Source organism: Sarcophilus harrisii, chromosome 4, assembly GCF_902635505.1.
Source record: "Sarcophilus harrisii chromosome 4, mSarHar1.11, whole genome shotgun sequence".
Taxonomy (NCBI): domain Eukaryota; kingdom Metazoa; phylum Chordata; class Mammalia; order Dasyuromorphia; family Dasyuridae; genus Sarcophilus; species Sarcophilus harrisii.
This window is the reverse complement of record NC_045429.1, coordinates 189,012,084-189,036,224: the sequence shown is the minus strand read 5'-3', so window position 1 is coordinate 189,036,224 and position 24,141 is coordinate 189,012,084. Positions and strand designations below refer to the sequence as shown.

Below are 24,141 nucleotides of genomic sequence, written 5' to 3'. Positions count from 1 at the left end.
ACAAATGATTCTTGAAGATTTTATGTTGAGTTAATTAATTAGGTCATCCAGTATATATTAGAATAATTGCTCACTCTTATATAGGGCTTCATACTTTATGAAATGTTCTCTCTCAATAACCCTTTGAGATTAGGTTGGTAGTGAAATATTAAGACCTTAATTTTAAATACCAGGAAACTTTCTTAGAAAAGTTAAATGATTTTTCTAATGTTATGGGACTAGTAAGTCTTAGAGTCAGGATTTGAACCCAATACTTTTACTTTTAAGTCCAGGGCTTTTCCCAGAGATTATGTGTATGTTGCTTAGTTACAGAGAAGTTAAATGAATTATACTAAGTTCACTGGTACTCAAATATTAAAGTATAATATAAAGTATAATGAAAATCCTCAGTGAAATGTTTCTTTTTTCCCCATCTTTTAATTTAGCACCTAGCAGAATACCTGAGACATAGTAGGTACTTAATAAATGCAGACATACTTCAACTGAATTTTTGCTATACCAGTGTTTGGGAAGAGGTCTGGTGGTATAGATTTCATAAAAATCGGTCTTGTCTGTACAGAGGGTATCACGTTCTAGAGTATTTTGTTTTTGTTCCTCAAACGAATCAGCTGCTTTCTTTAACCTGATATATTTGATGAAATTATTCTTTTCATCTTTATTTTCTTGTGGATTCTTGTCATAGTTCCTATTCTTTGAAGATTATTTTCTCTCAATATTGAAATGAAAGTGCTAAATTTTACTCAGATTAATTTTTCTTTTAACCAACTTAATTTTAAATGTTAATCTAAATTACAGAAATTTTTGTTCACAATTTGTTCACAATTGTTAAAATACAATGCTTCCTTTTTTGGTTTTGTGACATACTTTTATGGAAAAGTCTCCATTTCTATCATTATTGAATTAGCATCTTTAGTTGTTTCATTTGATTCAAACTGAAATGGTAAATAAAAGACTGCAGCAATACAAGACCAGACCCTCATACAAGTAAATATTTTCATTTAGAAAAGCACCAGAGGGCACTGCAACCTCTTTTTTCATTGGTTAAGTAAGCATCAGTAAAAGAGACAAAAAATATACTTATCACTCACAACATAGCATCTGAATGTAACAGATTTGTTTACCTGAAAGGTGTAATTATTGGCTACAATATAATGATGGTTTATTTAAGTTGCCTTTGTTTTTTTCAGTCATTTCTTGATGATCTTGTAATGCATAAGCTAAGGAACAAGATTATAATAGAGCACTTAGCTGTCCTTAATGAATTCATTTCACCAGGCACAGACAAACTAGTTCTCTATAATTCTGAAAAAAGTAACTGATGTAATTACTGAGCCATTGTCAATAAACTTTGAAAGATCATAGAGAGTGGGAGAAGTGATGCAGGATTTGAGAAAGGCAAATGTTCAGTTTTTTTTTTAAAGGGAAGAGAATAGAGTACTAACTAGAGATCAATGAACTTGACTTCAATACCTGGCAATGTTGTAGGCTTGTTATTAAAGGGATAGTAAGCAAACACCATGAAAATAAGTGGTCATCACAAAGAGCTACCATTTCTTCATCAAAAATAGGCCATGCTGATTTCAGAAAAGCCTAGAAAAACTTAACACGAATTTATGCTGTGAAATAAACAAAACTAAGAGAACACTGAACACATTTTCAATTGCAAACAACAAGGTTATATGATAATCAACTATGTTGGATTTGACTCGTTCAAACAATGAAGTGATTCAAGGTAATTCCAATAGACTTGTGATAGAAAGAGCCATCTGCATCCAGAGAGAGGACTATGGGGAAATGAATGTGGATCAAAGCATAGGATTTTCATCTTGTTGCTGCTGTTTGTTTATTTTCTTGTGGTTTTTTTCACTTTTGATCTGATTTTTCTTGTGCAGCACCACAAATACAGAGATATGTTTAGAAGAATTGTACATGTTTAACTTATCTTGGATTGCTTGCTGTCTTGGGGAGGACAGGAGAAAAGGAGAAAAATTTGGAACACAAGATTTTGCAAAGGTGAATGTTGAAAACTACATTTGCATATATTTGGAAAAATAAAATAGTGTAAAAATAAAAAAAAAAACCCAACATTTAATGCTTAATTTTTTTTAAAGCCACCAGATTAATTTCACTGCATTTTTTGGGAGGGATAGAATTATTAGGCTGGTAGATGAGTTGAATGTTGTTGGCATAGTTTACTTATTTTTAGCACAGCATTTGACTAAGTGTTTTATTTTTGTGAGAAAGATGGAGAGATATGGATTTGATATAAGTAACATCAAGTGATTTCAGCATTGGTTGAATGGATGGACCTAAAGAGTAGTCATTAATACTAGATAGGTAAATATTTAGTAGTAATATACAGGTAAATAAATAGTAGTCATTAATACTAGGATAGAAGTTTGGAATCATTGGAATGGAGTGCCCTAGAGAACTATGTTTGGTGCTGTGAAATTTAACATAGTCTATCAATGATTTGCCTAAACGCAGAGATAACAATTTTATTAAATTTTCAGGTGATAACAAGATGGGAGAGATAACTGAAATGCTGAATGAGAAAAAAGATTGAATAAGATCTGGATGGGTTAGAACACTTGGCCAATTAAATTTTTTGCTGTTTGTACTTGAAGAGAGCAAATAACATCACAAACATATCTTGACTTGAGAGGGACTTGGATTTAAGTGAGAGAGAACTGTGCAAAATTGTGAACTTCAATCTCCTTCATAGTCATCAAAGTGGCAAGACAAAAGTCAAGACAATTGGCTAATTGAATGAGATGAAATTTAATAGTAATAAATTTAATTTGATGATGACAGAGTGATAGATCTGGCTATAGTAGCTACCTACTTCAATTTCCTCATTTTATAGATGAGAAAAACCACAGTCTTGAGAGGTTAGATATTTGCCAATGTGATTTGTGATGTTGATAGTTCTCTTGGAGGTGGGATTTAAACATAGGTACTATGACTTCTTAGTATTTTTCCACCCTCAGAGTAAGACAATAAAGTGGATAAAGCACCAAACCTGGAGTGAGGAAGACCCAGGTCTTAATTCTGGCCTCAGATACTTACTAGCTATGTGATCTTGGGCAAGGGTCACTTAATTTTGTTTGCCTCAGTTTTCTCATCTGTAAAATGAGCCAGAGAAGGAAATGGCAAACAACTCCAGTATCTCTGCCAAAAAAATCCCAAATGGGGTCATGAAAAGACAGACACAACTGAAATAATTGAACAACAGCATAAGTACAAGGTCAGGAAGACATAGATAGCAGGTTCTAAAAAGGTCCATGAGTCTTAAGAGGTCTGCTCAATATTGTAATACGGAAGCCCTAGAAGCCAATATAATCTTAGGATTTATTAAGGAGTTCAGCGTTAGGGGAATGATGGATAAGCTGTGCTCTATCCTGGTCAGTCTACATATGGAAGTAATAGATTCAGTTTGGGGTACCACATTTAAGGGAGGGCATTAATGGGAAAAGAGCAACCAGAGGAAGTCAATTAGGGTAATGAAGAGTTTCAGTATCATACTGCTGAAGGCTGAAGGACGTGGGAATATTTAGTCTGGAGAAGAAAAGACAAAGAGGGACATGACAGTTGTCTTTAAATATTTGGAAAAAAGAGATTATCTGGAAGAGATATCAGAATGACAAGATCGTAGAATCATATATTTATAGTTGGAAGGGCTCTTAAAAGTCATCCAGCTCAAACTGCCCTCATTTTACAGTAGAGGAAATTAAGACTCAGAAAGGTTAAGATCATAAAGTAAATAATAGATTAAGATCTGAATCTAAGTCCTTACTTAAAATCTGGTATTTTTTAAATGTACCTATTGACTTGATCTTAGTACAAAGGTCAAGAAACAATTGCAAAAGGGAAAATTCAGTAGTAATAACCAGAAATTGAAGGTGAGGGGAAGCAAACAGATTTAATACAAAGAAAAAAAATCATTCTTTCTTGCAAACATTTAAGTAAGGTTTGGGATGACCACTCATCAGGTATGTTGTAGAGGGGATTCTTGTTCAGAGCAGGTTGACCTTTGAGAGTACATTTAACTAAAAGTCTGTTACACTGTAATACACAGTTTAGCTTTATGAAAGCCTGATGTTAAAAAATCCAGAATTTCAACAATAGATGTGATTACTTTTATGATATAATTTATAAAAAAAGAGATATACCAAAATGCCAAATTCTTCAAGTATATGAAGTATGATAATTCAAACATTAAATTCCTGACATTTTTAGTAAAATTCTATGAAGTAACCATACTCTCTCTCTCCTTAGTCTTGAAAGGGGAAAGACCATCAGATGCAAAATAAACATTCCACACTTAGAAAGGGATTTGGCTGGAATAACTTAATTGCTCATGAAGAGGTCAACAAAATAGTGAATGACCCAAAGGGAACAATTGTTTGCCCACCCTTGTATTCAACCACTCATCTGTGTAAGACCTAAAAGAATATGGGAAATATAACTGAGCTATAAGTAAATGTATCTTATCTAAAGCAATCTACCACTGATCCAGGAAGAATTATTGTTACCTGAAGGTGACAAAACTTGGAGTCAAGGCTCTGAGGAATTCGAACAGGAAAGGTTTCTGTTAATTCTAAAATAAGAGTTATTACTCTTACTGAAAGGAATACTATAATACTGTGGGCAAATTTAGCCCCATGCAATTTTGCTTGACTTAGCCTAGCACTAGACTTTTGAGAGTCCCTTGGACAGCAAAGAAATCAAATGAATCAATACTTAAAGAAATTAATTCAGACTATTCTTTGAAAGGATGAATACTAAAGCTGAAGTTTAAATACTTTGGCCACATAATGAGAAATCAGAACTCATTGAAAAAGATCCTGATATCGGGAAAGATTGAAGGAAAGGAGAAGGAGATGACAGATAGATAAATAATGTTATGAAAGCAACAAAAATGACCTCGGACAGACTTTGGATGATAATGGAGGATAGAAGGACCTGGAATGCTATGGTCCATGAGGTCATGAAGTGATCATATAATTAAATAACTGAACAGTAAAAGCAATAAATGGACCCATTTGTCCAACCAGATTTATCCAAGCAACAGCATGAATTTAATGGCAAACTTTGTGAGGATCTCTGGAAAAAGAAAGGACAATAAAACCCTATAGTTTTGGAGATGTGAGCTGCCTTGTAAGCTTACATTCACTCTTCCATCCAAGGTTCTATGTGCATTTGCAGGAAAGTGTGCTCCAGCTTTTGGGGGATGCTTTGTAAGTACTAGTATTATTATGCCACTTGAGTAGATATTTTTATTACTGACTAACTGGGTCTACTGGTTGATTGATGAAAATCCTGGTGAGGACTAGTATGTTATAGTGGTAGGGAGGATAGTTATCCATATATGGGGTTATTCCCAGAAACTTCAGGAACCTCTTTGGGGAAACAACCTGCCACTGTAAGAATGAATTAGAAAAGTGTGCTCTTTTCATACATAAAGTAGATTCATACATAAAATATTCCTATAATTAAAAAAATTGTAGCTATATTATTTTAAAGGAATCAGAAGGTTAACAGCAGGAATCTGACTGAAATTATTAGTATACTTTTTGAAAATCACTCTATGGAATTATAAATCTATTCATAAGTTAAGATGGCATCCCTCGTGTCTCTGTCTCTTTCAATCTCTGTGTCTCTCTTTTCCTTTCTCTGTTTCTGTCTCTCTGTCTCTCTTACTCTTTCTCTTTTCCTCTCTATCTCTCTTATTTCCTCTCTGTCTCTTTGTCTCTGTTTCTTTCTGCATATTCCAGGAGCATTTTTGGTAGACAGATATCAGTTATATTCCTTGGATAATCCTCTCCAGTGAAACTTTATTTAAATGCTTCTAAGAATGTCAAGGGATTCTACCGACTCCTGAGATTTAAATGAGTTTTCAGTGAAGAGTACTGCTCCTGAAGAGACAGAGAAACAAAGAGAAAGAGAGATAAACAGAGAGAGAGAGAGAGAGAGAGGAAGAGAGAGAGAAAGAGAGAGAGAGAGAGAGAGAGAGAAAGAGAGAGAGAGAGAAAGAGAGAGAGAGAAAAGTAGAAACAGACAGAAATGGAGGAAGGAAGAAAAAAGAAAGAAAGGGAGGAAAAATGAAAGAAAAGATTAATAGATAAGTATTCCAAAATATATTCATTTTGGTCTGTCTGTTTGTCTGTCTCTTTTAATATCTCCTATATAGTTATTTAAATGTTGCCTTCCTAATAGAATGAAAGTTCCTTGAAAGGGGAAACTATTCTTGTCTTTATATCCATAGCACTTAGCACAGGGTCTGGCATAGAGTAAGTACTTATTAAATACTTGTTGACTGACCAATTGACTGATATTCCTCAGTCAAAAGTATTTTCTCTCTCCTCAAAATTTCCTCAAGCACTTTGAATACATCTCCATCATGCCCTTTGGTAGTACGCTATGACCCAAGATTACAGTTATTTGTGCACATGTTGAATCTCCTTGCCTGTTAGTAATTTTTTGAGGTTAAGGACTTTGTTATTTTTATATTCTCAATGGTGCCTTGTATGTAGAAATAACTTAATAAATGATGAATTTAAGTATCTTATTCTTTACATGTGAGCACCAAATCCATTGTTTCTCTAGTAAAGGCCATCACACGATAAAAGGTTTTTATCATAGAAATTCATGAAAATAATTTACTAGGATATTTAGGGGTTGGGTTTGTACTGGTAGAATAAGCACTCGTATTGATGGAATCATAGAACTTAAAAAAAGGAAAATGCAATAATTGCAGATCAGGATCTGAGCTACTGAATGTGTTATTCTTGGAAAAATGTCAACCTTCCTATGAACTCAGATCCATTTGGGAAGATTCTAGTTATGAGATGAAGTAAAATAATAATGATGAATGCTGTATTCTCTGAAGAAATGACTAGATCTCTATTTTGGTCTTCCAGTTCATTAATTTCACAGCCCTTTAAATACCACTAGAGAGAGGAATGTTTTAGCTTGTGCAAGCTGTCTGGGAGCCATCATTCTAAATAAATATAAACCAAGATACTTGGTTTTCAAATCCTAAATCAGAATCTGCATCTCTATACTGAAAGCACCAACAGAAAATCCCAACCAATTTTTAAAGAATATTTAAAATTCTTAATTCTAAATTATTGATTCTGAAAGTAGCCAAATCTTGAAGGGACCAATCAATGCAATTTATATTTTGGGGAAGTATGTCCCTTTTGAGATCGGATTTCAAATGTTAAAAAAAGGTATCAGTCTTTAAAACCTTGATTTGTAGAAAAATGATCAGATACTTGTAATTATAGCTTAAAATCTTTGAAAAGTAAAAAATATATTGGGTGTATCATTTCCTTCCCTTATTTACTGAAATTGAATGATTTAAAACCAAACAAACCTCATGGCCTATCCAGTGTGACTCTTTTCATTGTCATTTAAGGCAACACAAAGTAGCACTTAAATTGCAAATTCAAAATTATGATTTTTTTAAAACATTGATTCACATCTCATCAATATTTTTATCTTCCTTATAGCACACTCTTAGTAGTGAAATGTTAAACTGGTCAGCAGCAATTCTTCCCAGCAAAATCTGCATTGACCTCAACCAATTTTATTGATACTATCGCTTCTTAATAACCTCACTTAGTCCTCCCTACTGATCACTGGAATAAGAGAACAAGAGCATATGTGGCAAAAATACTCTTCATTTTTCCACAAACAAGTTTTTATTAGACCAAACAATAGGAGATGATAAATAAGAGAGGATTACTTTCAGTTGGCCCTGATTTATTTTTAATATATTTGGGTCATTGTTTATTTTCAAATCTGAGTTAAAGATTATTTTTCTTTTGGTTTGGGCCTGTGAATCCATTTAAAGAATAATAATGCAAATTGTTGCATTTACCCAGGTTTTGGTTTATCTCTGAAAGTGATTCCAGGAGATGAATGCGTACCTTTTCAGTTAGTTCCTCCAAATCAGAGAGAAGATCCTTCATTGTATTCTCAGCATCACTGATCTGTATTTTTCTTAGGAGGTATTGGTTTTCTCTTTCTGAAAACTTTGCCTGTGGGGGAAATGTGTTTTTAAAGATTTGATTCAACTTATGCATCAGTTTTTCTGAAATATTCATAAAGCAATGTTCTTATAAAACTGCTTAGAATAAATGGAGGCACTAAATTCATTCCTGTTAGTGCAAAACCTGGAGAATTTCAGGGAAGAAGGCCACTCTGGGAACTTGCCTCCAGGATCAATGGAAAATGGAGTTTATAAATTCATCTCTTCCTAGTTTATCATAAAGGAGATAATTTTCTAAGAGAGGCTCAGATCTAATGATACTATGACTTCTTCCTTGCCTCTTCTGTCTTCTAGGGTCTTATAAGGCTCATAATAGAGCTATCTATTCCACATTGCAGAGGTTAGGGAATTTGTGCCCCCATGACCTGGAAAATACATATAAACTTTTTTGGCCCTCCCTTTGTATCAGAGAAGAAGCATAAGGCTTCCCTTTCCCCCTCCCCTCCTTTTATGGGCTGTTTATGGTGTCTTATTTATTTATTTTCTTGCTGAGGCAATTGGGGTTAAGTGACTTGCCCAGGGTCACACACAGCCAGGAAGTGTTAAGTGTCTGAGATCAGATTTGAACTCAGGTCCTCCTGACTTCAGGGCTGGTACTCTATCCATTGTAGCACCTAGCTGCCCCACATATAGTGCCTTATTGTAACATTTAGGTTAAGTATTTGGTCATAGGCATATTTTACTGAGTTTCTAAACTTTTTCTGTCTCATATGCTGAATTCTGTATGCTGTCAAGGTTTCCACAAAATTCCTCCAAAATTCCCATTTACAATAATTTCTTATGTCAATCCTCAATATATTAAAAAATATGATGAGAAAAGCTGTGATGTGGAAGGAATGACTGTAGAACATCATCTAGGAATTGTTGCATTCAACTCAGTTTAGGTTAAGGGCTAAGCAACAACAAGGTTATTGCTAATTAAGAACATGACATTAAGTCTCTATTAATATTGTGGTATAATCAAAGGAGAAATTAAAAGTCATGGATACTACCTCTAATGAAGGTAAATCATTTTAACTTTATGTGTCCTAGTTAACCCACCTGTAAAATGAAGAGAGCTTTTCATCTTAATAGGTAACTATGGGAGCTGAGGTCAAGTAAAATTCTACCAAAATAATCCCTTTATTAAAGTTGATTAATTGGAACTCCTTAATGAGAAAGAATTCTGAGGCAAATTTCCTATTGTTTTGACTGATCATGTTTGTAACTCCTAATCACTTTCCTTATATCTTCTGTTCCTGTGGACATCCCAAGGTATATAAAGTAGGTCAAGTGGAAAGACTCTGTCAGGATATCTACTTTCAATCCTGAACTTTAGGGATATGCTGATAAATGCTTCACCATCAGCTATCCAAAAAACAAAACAAAACAAAACAACAACAACAAAAAAACCTAATACATTTTTAAGTTATTTGTATTATTAACATTTTCTCCATCACTTTCTTATGTCTAGATAATTAACAAAACAATTCATTAAGTCCTGATTTGTAGCATATGTTGATTTCTGAGGTATAAATGTTCATACTAGAAATTTAACTATTAGCTCTATGAACAAGCTTCAGCACCATCCCTGTTCAGTTCTGATTCTCTTTAGTTGACCCTCACCAAGTCATTTCTCTCTCTGGGCACAAATTTTCTTCTTTAATGAATAAGGGCTATATTAGATGATCTCTGAAGTTGTTTTCCACTCTAAATTCCATGGGCCTAGGAAACTTAATATATACCTATGTGTACAATCTGTTTTGCATGACTTTCTTGGGCTAGCTAAGCTCTAAGAAATCAGAATGGGACTAGTTGGAGCTGATAAGATTTATCTTACAATGAGAAAATGGAAATATAGCCAAAGATCTATAAGCACAACATACCTTGAGGAGGTAAACAGTAGAATTGATTTCATTTACATGCCTGTGAGCAGCTACTCCAGATGATACACTCAACAAATTTGATTTGCTTTCATCGATAGCAAGAGCTGCTAATCGTAGGTCATCAGTCAAATCCCAGATGCATTTGTCACAGCCTGGTGATAAAAATGGGAAAATGCCATTTTCTCTCGCTATGTAATTTAAAACTGAAAACATTCTGACTTTGCTAGGTCATGCATCATGTATCTGTATTTTTTGACTATTATTGCTTTCATTTAAAAAAATCCAGAGTATGGTTTTCTATTTTTCTCACGGAAACTGGTCCTAATCTCCATGTCCAATTCATTTACATGATACATAGCTCCTAGGCACATCGTTTTTTGCATATTGTCTTCTCCTGCCTTTATCCTCCTCCAAATTAGAATATAAAGTTTGGTATTTCTCTGTATCCTTGGTGTTTAGTATAATGATTGTCACATATTTGGAGCATAATAATTGCCTAGCAATCATAATGAGGAAGAGGAGAAAGATATAGGGTCATATAAAAATGAAGAAAATCAGCAATTTCTCCTGACAAATATTTTTAGATAAGTGCAATCAGACTGAAATGAACTTTGATGGCAAAAAAGAATCCTAAAAACGCAACATGAAGTTTTGAGGGAGCGTGTGGGAGATAACAGAAACCCATTTCATCTGATTTCTCTTGGCATTAAGTAGGTGGTTTTATGGATTAAACATATGTATATTACCAGTTCTTTCTAAGTATTTGTTTATATAGTCTTTCTATAGTCTTTCCAAGTATTTGTTTAATAACAGCAAGGAGCATGGGCTAGTCAAGGGTGGAGGACTAAAGTGATTCTTTATACCATTAGGTATGCAAAATTTATTCCCCATTCCTCATATTTCTTTGAAAATTTTCCCTATCAATGACCATCTTCTTGGTAGAAAAGATTCATTGGGAGTTTGCTTTATTAAGAAACATTCCCTTTTAAAGAGAAAGAGATTTTTTTTTTTACTTAGAGTTGGCCTAGGCAAAATTGTATAGTAGGTGAAGTTTTCATAGAATCACTCCTTACTTCATTACCTTGGTTTGTTTCAATTTAGTGTCCTCTTCTCTGCTTTCAATTTATTTCCAGGTATCTACCTGCTAGTGGTAGAAAATATCCCATCATTTCCCTGATGGAATCTGCCTTTTCTAGAAATTAATAATTCACCTTTCCCAAGGATCACTTCTACCAAATCTCCCTTTGCTTTGAGAGCATGGATTAGTTCATGTTAATGTGTTAATGGTTATTAATGTGTTAAGTCTCTTACATTTTAACCAAAGACCTCATTTTGGATGATATCATGAATAGGGAGTCAATCCTTGAGAATTTCTGGCACCAGTGCCAACCAATAAAATAGGTACTTTGAGGGGCTTTCTATATTCCTCTTAATACATTTTACAAATAATCTCTACTTTCACTAAGCTAAAAACTCTAACTTATTAACTTCTGCCAAAGCAATGCCTTTCAAAATTAACATTATCCTTCATGTCACTGTTTATCTCAATTTTTTATTTCAAGTGGATTTTTATTTTAATCATAAGGTCAAAGCCAAACTCCTAAATGGAAACCTTTCTATCTGGGGGTCATGAATTGATTTTTAAATCTTTAGAGAAAGAGAAATGATTTAATAAAGAATGAAGTCACCAGAGATTCAGGACTCTTAATTTTATTCCTGGTTTCACTCAAGATCTGGCCTCATTTTGGGGAGGTCACATAGTCTGATAATTCAGTTTGCAACTATGCAATTTGGGGCAAGTAATATCACTTCCCTCATCTTTAACATGGGGACTATTGTATCTGCTCAGCTTAACTCTCAGGATCACTGTGAGGATTAAGGGAGAAAATATAGCCCAAAGTGTTTTGGAAGTTGAATTCTTGCACACATGCAAAGTATTATTATTAATAGTTATCCCATATCTCCTCCAAAAGAAGTATTGTGAGACAGTATCTATAAATCATACTGAGATCTTGAAAGAATTATAAAGAAATACTCTAAAGATCCACAAATTCACATGTATGGGAGCTATTCCACTAGGATATATCATGGCTCTTGTACCCATTAGAAGAGGACCCTCTTGTATTCCTGCAGCTGATGTAATTGATCACCTGACCAAGATTATTGATGAGCTTTTTCTAAATTTAGCTAGACTGGTTTTTGGATTATAGTCAACCTGTCATCTACTCATACTCAGAAACTTTCTTATTTGGTAAGATCTAAACGAGTTTCTGATCTATTATTGATGTGGCCTTTGGGAACCTAGGACACACTAGAATATGGATGGATAATGAAATCTAAAATAAAATTAAACTTGACATCTGCTTCAACAGTTTTTTGAATTATAAAGTGTTTGATCATTGACTTATTATTATTATTATTATTATTGACTTATTATTACTATTAATATATTGAGATACTGACCCTAAAAGGGGTTTAAAAATTGTTTTTAAAAAGGTGTTATTTAATTTTAGAGCACTTACTGATAAATTTGTACTAATTATGCCTAATTATTTTCTTCTCTTTGTGGTTCATTCTGCCAAAGGGTGTACAGACAGGGTTAACACCACAGACTCAAGTATTCCTGAAAGATACTAATGCTGATACACTATTAAAAAGCACATACTTGAAGGATATTAGAAAAAGTGAGGTTAGTAAATCAGGTATTGTTATTTTTACTTATAGTTGGGCAGTCCGTGCCTGTAGGAGCTTCGAAACTTTCTTCAAGGCATTCTCCAGTTTCACTGTCACATGGTCCTCCCCTGCAATTGCATACTGTGGAAACAAAAACAAAGAACAAAGATTTTTGGTTTTATTACTCAATAGGAGAAAGAACTGGTGCTTTCATGTTTTCTATTCACATTCTGCATCTGTGTACATATGTGCTCTTTGATGGGGCTTACACCAAGACTTCATGATATCTTACCATGGGGTCCACTTTAATTGTCAGAGAAAGGAGTGATGTTTTTTTTAAGTAGCTAAAAGGAGTGATTTAAAAAAAATATTTAGCTATCTCCAGGAGAATTTTTTTATTGAGGGAAAAAAATTAGCAAAACTACCAAGGATTCTTTCCCTTGTCCTTCCTGAATCTAACTATGTTAGGTATTCTTAACTTTTTTGTATTTATGGACACATTTTGATGTTCTGGCGAGCCTTTTAGACTCTTTCTCAGAATGCTTTTAAACATATAAGCAGCAGCAAATATACTAAAATAAATTTTTGCTAAACCCATGAAATCTATTTACAGTTGCCTTGGAGCTCTATGGATCCCAGGTTAAGAACCCATGGACTAGACTATACAAATGGTCAGATCCCATATTTGGTACTGGGAAAAATTAGGCCATGTTTCCTTGGTTAAAATTTCTTTCCAGTTTATTTCAGGCTCCAGCATTGATTATCTATATGGTAGCTGACAGATAAATGTCACAGGGCAGCTCACTAATACCTAAGGAGAGAATTCAAAGCAATAAATCTAAGCTCTTGAGGTATGGGAACCTGAACAAGCCAGATATGTAACCTCCAAATCTTCCTATGAACACTGAAGAGACCACTAAGACAGGTTATAAGCATTGTTAATATATTTGGATTGCTTGGAAATGGCCAGATTCCTATTGCTTATTTGCCATTTATTTCCTTGAATTCTCCTGTGGCTTAGTCAATGAAATTTAAGACCAATAAAACAAACAAACAAACAACAACGAAGATCAAAATAAAACCCCAGAAACTCACCAGACCATTCTTCTTCACCATATATAAAAGGAGGATTTCCATTTGCAAAATTAAAAAAAAATATATGGTGACTTTTCTATATTTGAATAAAACTAACTTTTTCTACTTCTTAAGTGACTATCTTAAGGATGTGTGACAGCTTAGTGGTTCTAAAAAGTCAGCTTCAAAGAGATAACAGAATTATGATTCTTTAGCTGTTACATAAAATGTAGAATTATTAATCAGTTCATACATATCATGGCTCACTGTTGCAGAATATTATAAAAATAAGCTGATCTTCTAAGAACAATTTGCCACATTAAGTTGAGCTTAATGAAAATCTTAAAAGCGATACTAAGAACAGAGATGATTCAGTGGCATTGTGGAAAAAATGCTAGACTGGGGGCCAGAAAGACTTGAGTTCAAATTATCCTCAGATACTGAGAAGCTGTCTTAGTTTTCTCATCTGTGTAATGAAGTATCTAGCTCTCAGAATAATTGTAAGCATAAAATAAGGTTATATTTGTAAAATTACTTTATGGAAAGTTTTGAGTTACACATTCTATTCCTACCCTCTCCTGTCCCTGAGATATTAAGTAATGAGATATGGCTTATATATGTGCATCTTGTAAAACATTTCCATATTAGTCATTTTGTATAAGAAGGTTTGAATAAAAGGGGAAAAATGAAAGAAATAAAGTGAAAAATAGCTTGTTTCAGTGTGTATTTAATCAATATCAGTTCTTTCTCAGGAGGCAGATAGTATGTTTCATCATTAGTCCTTTGAGATTGTCTTGGATTATTGTATTTCTGAGAATATTTAAGTTATTCACAGCTCTTCATGAACAATCACTCTGCAAATTCTTAAATGCTATAGAAATGTAAGCCATTATTATTATTTAAGGCTTCAGTTGAGCTACCACTGGTCTTTTTTTTTTTTTTTTGAAAGAGGGTTATTGAAGAATATTCACCATCTCACTCCCTTCTCTCAGCTCTCTCTTTGACCCTTGTGTCACTGAAATGTCAAATTTTAGAAAACAATCAGAGAAATAATTGAGCATCTCAGGAAAACTGACCCGTCAATAAAAAAACTCATGAAATTTGATTAATATAAAAAATAAACCACAAACAACCCCACAAAATCATTTTTTAGCATCTCAGTATCTTTGACAAGATTTAGAAGGATGTGAATATGTGAGAATAAGGCAGCTAGGTGATGCTGTGGATAAAAGTATCTGATCTGGAGTTAGGAAGACCTGAATTCAAATTTGCCTTCAGATACTAGTTGTGTGGCTCTGGGCAAAATTACTTAAGGCAGTTTGCCTCAGTTTCCTTATCCATAAAATGAATTGTAGAAGAAAAGGCCAAACCATCTAGTATCTGTGCCAAGAAAACCCCAATGGTGTCATAAAGAGTCTGAAATGACCAAACACAACAATAAACATATAAAAAATTTACATATACATCTATCTATCTATCTAGCTTCTTTCTTTCTTTCTTTCTTTTCTTTCTTTCTTTCTTTCTTTCTTTCTTTCTTTCTTTCTTTCTTTCTTTCTTTCTTTCTTCTGCTCAAATATATTATATATTTGTATCAGTTTCCTACCTCATAACATTTGCTTAATTTTCTATGTTACTCAAGGCATCTTGGCAAAAATATTATTGGTGAAATTTGTGAAGCACTTTACATAGAAGATGGCTTATCAGTGTTTTCCTAGTGGATGTATAAGAAAGTCATGCAACCATTTGGAAATGGTTAAAATATAAAATACCTGCACAGTTCTTAGCTATCCTGGCATCCCCATAATATCCGGGGGCACATTGTTCACATTTGAATCCGGTGGTATTTCGTAAGCAGTTGCGACACTGGCCAGTAACTTCATCACAATCCTCAAATATCAGGTTGGGATCCGAATTTCCACTGCAGTCACATTTCTTGCAGGTGCTCCCAATCAGTAAGGGGTTTCCATAGTAACCAGGGGCACACCTGAATAGGAATCATGAAGCATGAATAATTAACATAACAATTTCCTCACTTTTTTATGAGTCCATTTCTTTTCACCTAGCAGGTTAATTCTCCTAATATTGTGGAATAATACTTTAATAAAAGAAAAACAAATAATCCCTAAGAAACTTTTTGTTTGGCTACTACTATCCTAAGGATAAGAAGAGTCATAATTCTATTTTTCATTCCTATAATGCTTTAAGGGTTACAAAGTGGTTAGGCCTGCAGTGATCTATGCTACTGGGAAAGCAGAGCTGTTGGATTCCTTGGGCATAAAACTTCAGAGCTGTTATGGGCTAAGATGATTTGCAGAGGTGGGGATGGGGTTCATGGATGTGAACATTGCCTAGGTTGTCAGATTTCTTTGATGTATTGATTAGTTTTGCTGATACTGCATCCCTCCCACCAATTTTTTTTTCCTTTATAAATACTTATATGGTATGGCTCTCTGAGAGCAGGGAGGGAGAGAGATACAGGGGGAAATTTGATCAGCATTAAAACAAAATATATCAATAAAATTTTATTTATTAAAATAAAAGGAAAACCTTTGGTCCCAATTGTAGTCTTATGTGCCCCAACTGCACAAATTGTGTGAAGTTTTTCTTTCTCTGGGAATTGTTCCAATTTTTATTAGGAGTGGAAAAGTATTTCTCCCTTGCCTTATGGGGGAAATGATGTGTATATGGCACAGTTGCACTTCATTAAACAGGCTTTTCATTTTCGTAAGGACCAGAACTCAAATCTACAGCAAAGAGTTGAGAGGTTACAAAAGTAAAGTTTTATTATGAAACCAGGAAAATCTCCAAGGTGACTAGCAGAACCTTAACTAGGGTAGAGGGAATGAGGTTTTGCTTTATCGCAACAAATTTTGAGGGAGCTGGAATTATTTGCTTTGGCAACTTTCCAGGGCCCCCAGTGGAGAAATAAAGGTCACAGGCCTCCATGGTGTTGCCTCATACATACTGTGCAGGGATTGATGAGCCCAGTGGGTCTAGGAGCATAGTAATCTGTGTTGTTGCTTCCCAAAGGCTGGAGGGTGGTTGTGTGTATGTGGGTGTGTATGGGGATGTAGGGGTCCTGTTGGACGTCCTTTCCCTTACCTCCATCTACTTTATTGTCTATTCTCTTGGTATTTGCACATGTATGTCATCATCTACCTTCCTCTCCAAGTTGATGATAGACAAGGTCCAGGTCCAGGCAGGGAGTGGGAAAGGTGATATGGGTGGAAACTTATGGTCAGTCTGGGAATCAAGTTGGGTACATGTCCTTCCCTGCTGATGTCAGCAGTCCACACATACTCCCGCTGCATTTCCTTCAGTCCATCCTTATAGTCTCATTCCCACTGGCAAAAGCAGAGGGCATCCATTTATGTGGGTCACTGGCTATAAGCACTATCCTGCTCTCCGCCTACCTTTAAAAATTGATGCAAGGGTACTATTTCCTTTGCTGCTCCTGAGGACAATTTGTGCTGCTTTAGTTAGGATTTTGGGAAATATTATTTTTCTTTGTTTTCAATGTCAGGTCACTCTGTGTCCCACTTCTGACATCTTTATGATTTCTTTGGAATTGATTAGAAGCCAAAGCCATGATGATATTGGACTTGCTTAACTCCTTGGCTTCAATTAATTAACCAGCCAATTCTAAAAGATTTATTAAATGCCCATTATGTTTCAGGTACTATGTTAGAAGCTAGGGATATAAATGTAAAAAATGAAACAATCCTTCTTCTAAAGGATCTTACATTCTACTGGGAAAAACTTTAAAGAATTTCCTTTTTTTTTTGAGGTATCTTTTTTTTTCCTTTGGCTAAAGCATTGGTTGTTAACTTTTCTACTGTTGCTGCTTCTGCTGCTACTGCTGATTACCTTTTGTTTGTATGGAGCTTAATCTTTCCATAGAATTTCCACATACAAATCTCATTTTACACTCACTACAACTTTGTGAGCATATTGAGAAAGAAGACATAATTATCCCCATTTTACAGATGAGAAAAATGAGGCATCCAGAAACTGTTACTTGTCAAAAAGATTACATAGATTGTTAATGAAAGACCCAGGAGTAGAGTTTGGAATTAGACATTCCAAAAGTTGACTTATTAATATTCTGATTGGCTTATTTCCATAGAGGCAGAGGACCTATCTTTCAGTCATGGGGAAAACTTATCAATGACTTAAATTAATGAAATTGATTTCAAAATACTCAATACTTTTATGAATTAAAAAATCTCTGGCTTGGAAAATAAGTTAATTTTCAACCCATTTTAAATTGTCTGATCTAAAAATAGTTTTTAAAAAAATTTCTCATTAAAGATGAAACACTAGATTATTTTTTAACTCAAGTATATTTGTAAACAAACTTCATTATTTTTGAAGTCTTAAGACTCTAATCAAGTCTCTCTTTCTTCTTTGTACAAGTTCCTTCTTCAACCCCTATACAATCTATGAATCCTCTGGATTCAATCTCTATCATTTAAATAGTGAATTATAGATGTTCTTTGGAGCCCCAGATAGAGATCCCTTTGATCTGTGTCAATTGTAACCTATCTATGCTTTTCTTGTGAAATTCTTGTTCATGTTTTACCATAGCTCTTCCAAAGAGGAGCCACTCAACACATTGATGTCATTGTTATTCTTTCTTTACATTTTGAAAATATTTGATCGATTGCTCATTATTTCCCCTTATTCACTCTAGATTCCAGTCCAACTGACCTTGCTTTTCTCCACATATGACATTTACAGTCTCACTGTCTCCTATGCCTAAAATGCTCTATTTTTCATCTTTAGCTCTAACAATCCCTAGAGTTATTCAAGGTTGAGCATAGAAGCTGCCATCTGTAAGGATTTTGACAACAGATTGGATAGAAAGACTGAGAATGAAAAATCAAGGTTGATTCTTAGTGTATGAGCCTTATTGATTGGGAAGATAGTGCTATTCTCAACAGTAATGGGAAAATTAGAGAGGAAAGTTTTTGGGGGAGAAGTAGTGAGTTCAGTTTTAGTAATGTCAAGTTTAAGATGTCTATGGGACATCATTTCCAGATGTCTACTAGGTATCTGGTAAGGAAAGTAGGAGAGTTAATGTTGTACAGATAAATTTGAGATTCATCTGCAGAGAGATGATAATTGAATTCATGGAAGTTGATGGGATTACTAAGTAAAATAGCATAGAGGAAGAAGAGAAGAGGGTCCAGGACAGAACCTTAATGGATGTCTATGGTTGGTGGATATGAGCTAAAGATCCCACAAAGAAGTCTGAAAAAAGCTATCTGACAAGAATGAAATGTTATAGAACCTAGAGAAAAGAGAGTCTCAAGAAGAGGGTGATGAACAATGTAAAAGATCATAGAGAAGTCTATGGGAAGGTTTGAAGAAGAATGAAAAGATCTAGAAAAGTCATTGTGTTGAGTGAGATGCTGAATTGATTAGGGAGGTCTAAAAGGATTGCTTTGTCACATTGAAGACCTAGTTGAACTCATATAACCCAAATTTGTAGTGAATGTAATCTGCACGATTTCACCATTTTCTTTAGCTCCATTAAGCAAAATGTGAGTAGAAACAATGGAAGCAGATAATGGGATTAATTCAAGGCTAAGGATTGGCAAGGCAGTATCATAGGGTAAGAAGAAGGGATTACAGAGAAGAGGGCCTTACAGAGTTGAACTGAGTTCACCAAGGGCCAAGATGGGGAAAGGAGGTAGATGTAGCCAGTGTAGGAATGATGGACTTAAAAGAATTAAGGGATGGAGGGATTCGAGGTCCTAGTGAAAATGATGAAAAGTGTTAAATTTGCAACATAGAAGGAGAATTAGCATGATAACAGATTTTGATTAGGTAAAAGAATTTTTGGAGTCCTTGCAGGTGGTGTCAAGATCAAAGATATGTCTATCTCTTTGTGTATCAGAAGACTTGAGGTACATTACAGCTGTATTACTTAATGCTTATGTAATTTTAGGAAAGCAATGTATTTGAACCTCAGTTTCCTGATCTATAAAATGTAAGAATTAGTAGAAGTGGCAGCTAAGTTTGCTTCCAATTTTAAATCTATCATTCTACGATGATCCTAAAGTTTGATTATTAGTAGCTTTTAAAAATAAACACACTAGAATTTAATTAAATTAGTGAGGTCCTTTAAAGTTGTCCCTTTATAGGTAGAAAACTTATTCTAATATGTATTCCAATTTCATTCAAGTATATTCTTTTGTAATTGCTTTTAGAATCAACCATAACTAAAAATCCAGCTCATTACTTAAGTCACACATAATTTTGTATTCAAAATTTTATTAGTATTATTAAGCACATTATTTATTAGCTAGCATATAGTAGGTGTTTAATAAATGCTTATTTCCTGACTGACTTCTAATAGCTTTTTGTCTTTTCTGAATTGTCAAAGGACAAATATTCATCACCACTTAGGAAATTCAGCATAAGAAGTCAGAGATTCTGAAGGTAATATTAAAAAGAAAAATTATGAAATCCTTTTGAGCAATACCAGCATTGATGGAATAAGTATATAATTGACTATTGTGAAGGGTATGCTGTTCATTGGAACTATAAATTCTGTTTTGGTGGTTAAAAATGAATAATATTATTTTTATAGACTCACTTTGTGAAAGTGCTATTGAAGTATAGAATTGAGGGAATTCAATAGGGGTGGGATATTTAGTTTTTATGGAAGAAATAGAACCTGATATGGGTTTTTAAGTAATGGATTTTATTAACATAAGAAAAGGAGAGAGGAAAAAAACACTTTAAGCAAGGAGAACAATGGGAGAGAAATGGGGAGGTGAAATGGTTATGACTAAGCATGTCCCTAAAGTCTTAGTGCAATCAAAGTATGAAACAGTTTTGTACTAAAGACTTTTGGGACATCCTGAATTTTCAGGTCAAGTGAGTAGATAGACCTAAATAAGACAGAAAATACTTTGAAAAATAGTGGGAAATAAAATGAGGCCATATAATGGAAGGCTTTGAAAACCAGGCAAAAATGTTTAGATTTTATGTGGTAGACAATTCAGAGCTACAAAAGTAGTATAAGGAAGAGAATTTTGACTCAATAGTTAGAGGATATGGATTCAAATACCAGCTTTTATTTCTAGTGTGACCTTGGGCTGTTTGCTCATCTGTAAAATGGAGTTCCTTATGGATCTAAATTGATGACAAATTCTTTGAGTAGGATTGGCAAAATTAAAGTAGGATATAATGATTAGCCCAACATCAATCTATGTTATCAAGTTTCTTCATTCTCTTCCTCTCCCCCTCTTCTTTCCCTCCCTCCCTGTCCCCTGTTCCCCTTCTTCTTCCTCTTTCCTTTCCTCTCCCCTTCACTGTCCCTTTCTCTGTCTCTTTCTCTCTGCTCTTTGTCTGTCTGTCTCTTTTGGGAGCAGGAAGAAGAGAGAAGATGAGTAATAGGGTTGCCAAAAACAAACAAACAAAAAAACAAATAAAAGAGAGTCATTGAAACCTTAAAAAATGTACAGACTGAGAGTATAAGGAAATAGATAAGTAGAACACCTTTGAATATTACAGATTGATTTTAAAAATATATAATCTATACTAGACATATCTAATATGTACATATATAATCTATGTAGATATACATATATAGATATATACATATATATGTACATATAATATGGGTGTAAATATACTGTTAAAAGAGAAGTAAGCTTATATAAAAGATTCATAGTTTCATGGACAATCCTCTTTTTCTCATTTGATATTCGTCCATTTCAGAATATAAAAAAATGAAATAATATAGATGTTCCTACAGATTGGATTATTTCTGGGAGAAACTAGGAAGGGAAGGCTAACTAGGTATCTGCTCCAATAATACAGGAGTGAGGTGATGAGGTCCTGGAACAGGAAGCAGAGGTAAGATATTGTTGAAGAAAATAAAATCAACAATATTTTTAAAGGTTTTGATTTCAAAACTATTGATCATCTAACTCAAATGTATTTTTCTATGGACCTGTGGGAGGAGCAAAGATGAAGGAGACATAGAGACATAGTCTCTATCTTGAAGGAATTTATAGTGAAATATGTCCAATATTTGAAAAATGTATAACAGAAATTAGGGTATTTAGATATCTAAAACAAGAACAAAACTTCAAAAGGAGAATAAATGCTATATGCAAAAAAGGCAAAACCAAAGAAATTGTTAAAATTAGTTCCTCTACTAACACATTCTCATGCTACTGAACCATGAGATTTGAAATTTGAAGCCTGAACCAGCCTTAAGTTACTCCTCCACTAAGTTACTGGGAGGGCTGACCTCCCAGTCCACTCCCTTACTTCCTAGACCATATGGTCAAAGGCTTTCTATTCAATTTCCTTGGCTACAGTCCACTAACCATGAGACTTAATTTATCTTTTCCTCCATTTTATTTTTCTTTATATGGTCTCAAAAGAGTTATAATCCTGTTGCTATCCATTCTTCCATAAGGATAAACTTACCTTGCCTTTTCCTAGGCTAATCCTGTTCACCTAAGGAGCCTTTCTGAATATACCATCAAAATCATAATTCAATGGAAGCTCATGAAGAATATTCCTGGACCTTATCTTTGGCTTAGGGCCTATTCCCAATTCTCTATCCATACGTATAATAAATCCTTCAGATTTTCTTGAGTTAAAATACAGATGTTAGCATATTAATAGTCCTGCCTCTGGTGCTGAGTGTTTCCTTCCCTGGAGAATATGAAACTTTGCAGTTAATTGAGCTTTGGGCTAGATAGAGGAAGCCTCAGTTTTATTTCTAGCTTTGACAAATGACTCAATGAATTCAGGGAAATGAGTGAAAGTAATAAAGTTTTGAAGTCAACGTAATGAGTGTGAGATTTGAATTTCATAATATTAGTTGTTGCTCAGGCTTTCAAGAGTGAATATCAACTAGTAAAACGTTATTTTATGGAAAACAAATTTGACCAAAAATCATTGTTTTCAGCATCCAAGACCACTTTTCTGAAGGTGGTTATGTGAATAAGGCACAAACCTACTTCTGGAGGCCTATTCTTTCTTCTTCCTCCTCTTTTTGCTTAATTTCCCTTTATAGTTAGCTATAAAGTCCATCATCCACCAGTGAGGATTTCTGTGACCAGTTGCAATTCACCAATTATTCTGGTTTGTAAAAACTCAAGGATTGTCTTCATAATCCTTACCATGCAGGTGGTAAAGAGAGAAAACTGGATAATCCCAATTTATGTTTATATAATGCTTTAGAGTTTTTCAAAGCCTTTTTAGATGTATTGTTTGTCACTCCAGAAACTCTATGAGGTAGAAAATGTAATGGGTATAGATGGAAAGATTGAAAAATATGAAGTCACTTGCCCAATATCTCATAGCCAATGAATAACATGCTCATGACTAAACTCTCCAGACCCTCAGAGACTAGCCTAGAATTATTTCCAGTCAAAAACAGACTTGTTATCTTCCTATTAGAAAATTTCACTATTTATCAGAGAAACATTCATTTTAGGAAGATTTTCTGGATAATAAGAAGACTACTTTTCAGAGAAATTTGGTTCATATATTAAAAATAGAAATCATACTGAATTTCTGATCTCCTGCTTAGTGATTTAGGTTAACCTGAGAGCATTCTAAAGGTCACCATTAATTTGGTTCAATTAAATTCAATTCAGTTCATATGATAGTGAGTAGGATGATGAACTTGAGGGAGAAAAACCTATCTTAAATGTTTACAATCAGTGTAGCTTCTCTGATCCTCAGTTAGGAGCCAATAAGGAGTTTGGACCCACTGTTCTGTAAGATTTCTTTCAGATCTAAATGTATGATTCTATGATTTAATTTAATAAACGCTTTGAGATCAATGTACTTGCTTCCCTGTCTTTTTCTTCTGTTCTTAGATGCCAAGAAAATACGAATAACATCATCATCATTAAAAAAGTATAAAAATAAATATCAATTGATTATCCTTCCAGTTGAGCAGAGAAGAAAATGTAATAAAGTTTTTATGGGAAGTACTGTCGATAATAGACCTAAAATGTAGAATCATTGAAATAGGCTTGACCTCATTAATTAGCTCTGTAATCTAGGATGAGTTTCATTTATTTCTCTAGGCTCAGTTTCCTCACTTGTATGTAGCAGTGGTAAGATGGGCAGAATGGTGAACAGTGTTGCTCATTTAAGAGCAAGTGTAAAACATTCTGTTTGGGGATCATAGTCCTTAATGATCTCTATATATCCCCAGGCCCCAATACACCTGTCTAGTCTTCTTATACCTTATATTCTAACACATATTCTTTGATCCAGTGAGACAGTCTCTTTGAGTGGACAAACTGTCTGCTCTTTGCCTCTTTCTGTGTCCCAGTGTTTATCACAGTGCCTGGTACAGAGTACTCTTCATGACCCTATTTGTTTTTGTTTGTTTGTTTTCTTTACCAAAGATACTGAGTTAATTTGCTATTTCTTGCTTCAGCTCATTTTACAGTTAAGGAAGCCAAGGCAAACAGGGTT

General features: G+C 34.2%; 1 protein-coding gene across 2 annotated transcripts in view; it reads right to left on the bottom strand.

The window, feature by feature from the left end:
• Positions 1-24,141, bottom strand: part of LAMA4 (laminin subunit alpha 4) — a 170,702-nt gene that overhangs the window by 73,994 nt on the left and 72,567 nt on the right. The window contains exons 5-8 of one of the 2 annotated variants that reach the window (XM_031964386.1): positions 15,441-15,655; positions 12,643-12,738; positions 9,925-10,076; positions 7,938-8,048 (exon numbers count right to left, since the gene is read on the bottom strand). In XM_031964386.1, coding sequence (XP_031820246.1) covers positions 7,938-8,048; positions 9,925-10,076; positions 12,643-12,738; positions 15,441-15,655 — 574 coding nt within the window. The remainder of the gene's footprint in view (positions 1-7,937; positions 8,049-9,924; positions 10,077-12,642; positions 12,739-15,440; positions 15,656-24,141) is intronic. The other variant, XM_031964387.1, reaches the window with a different exon arrangement.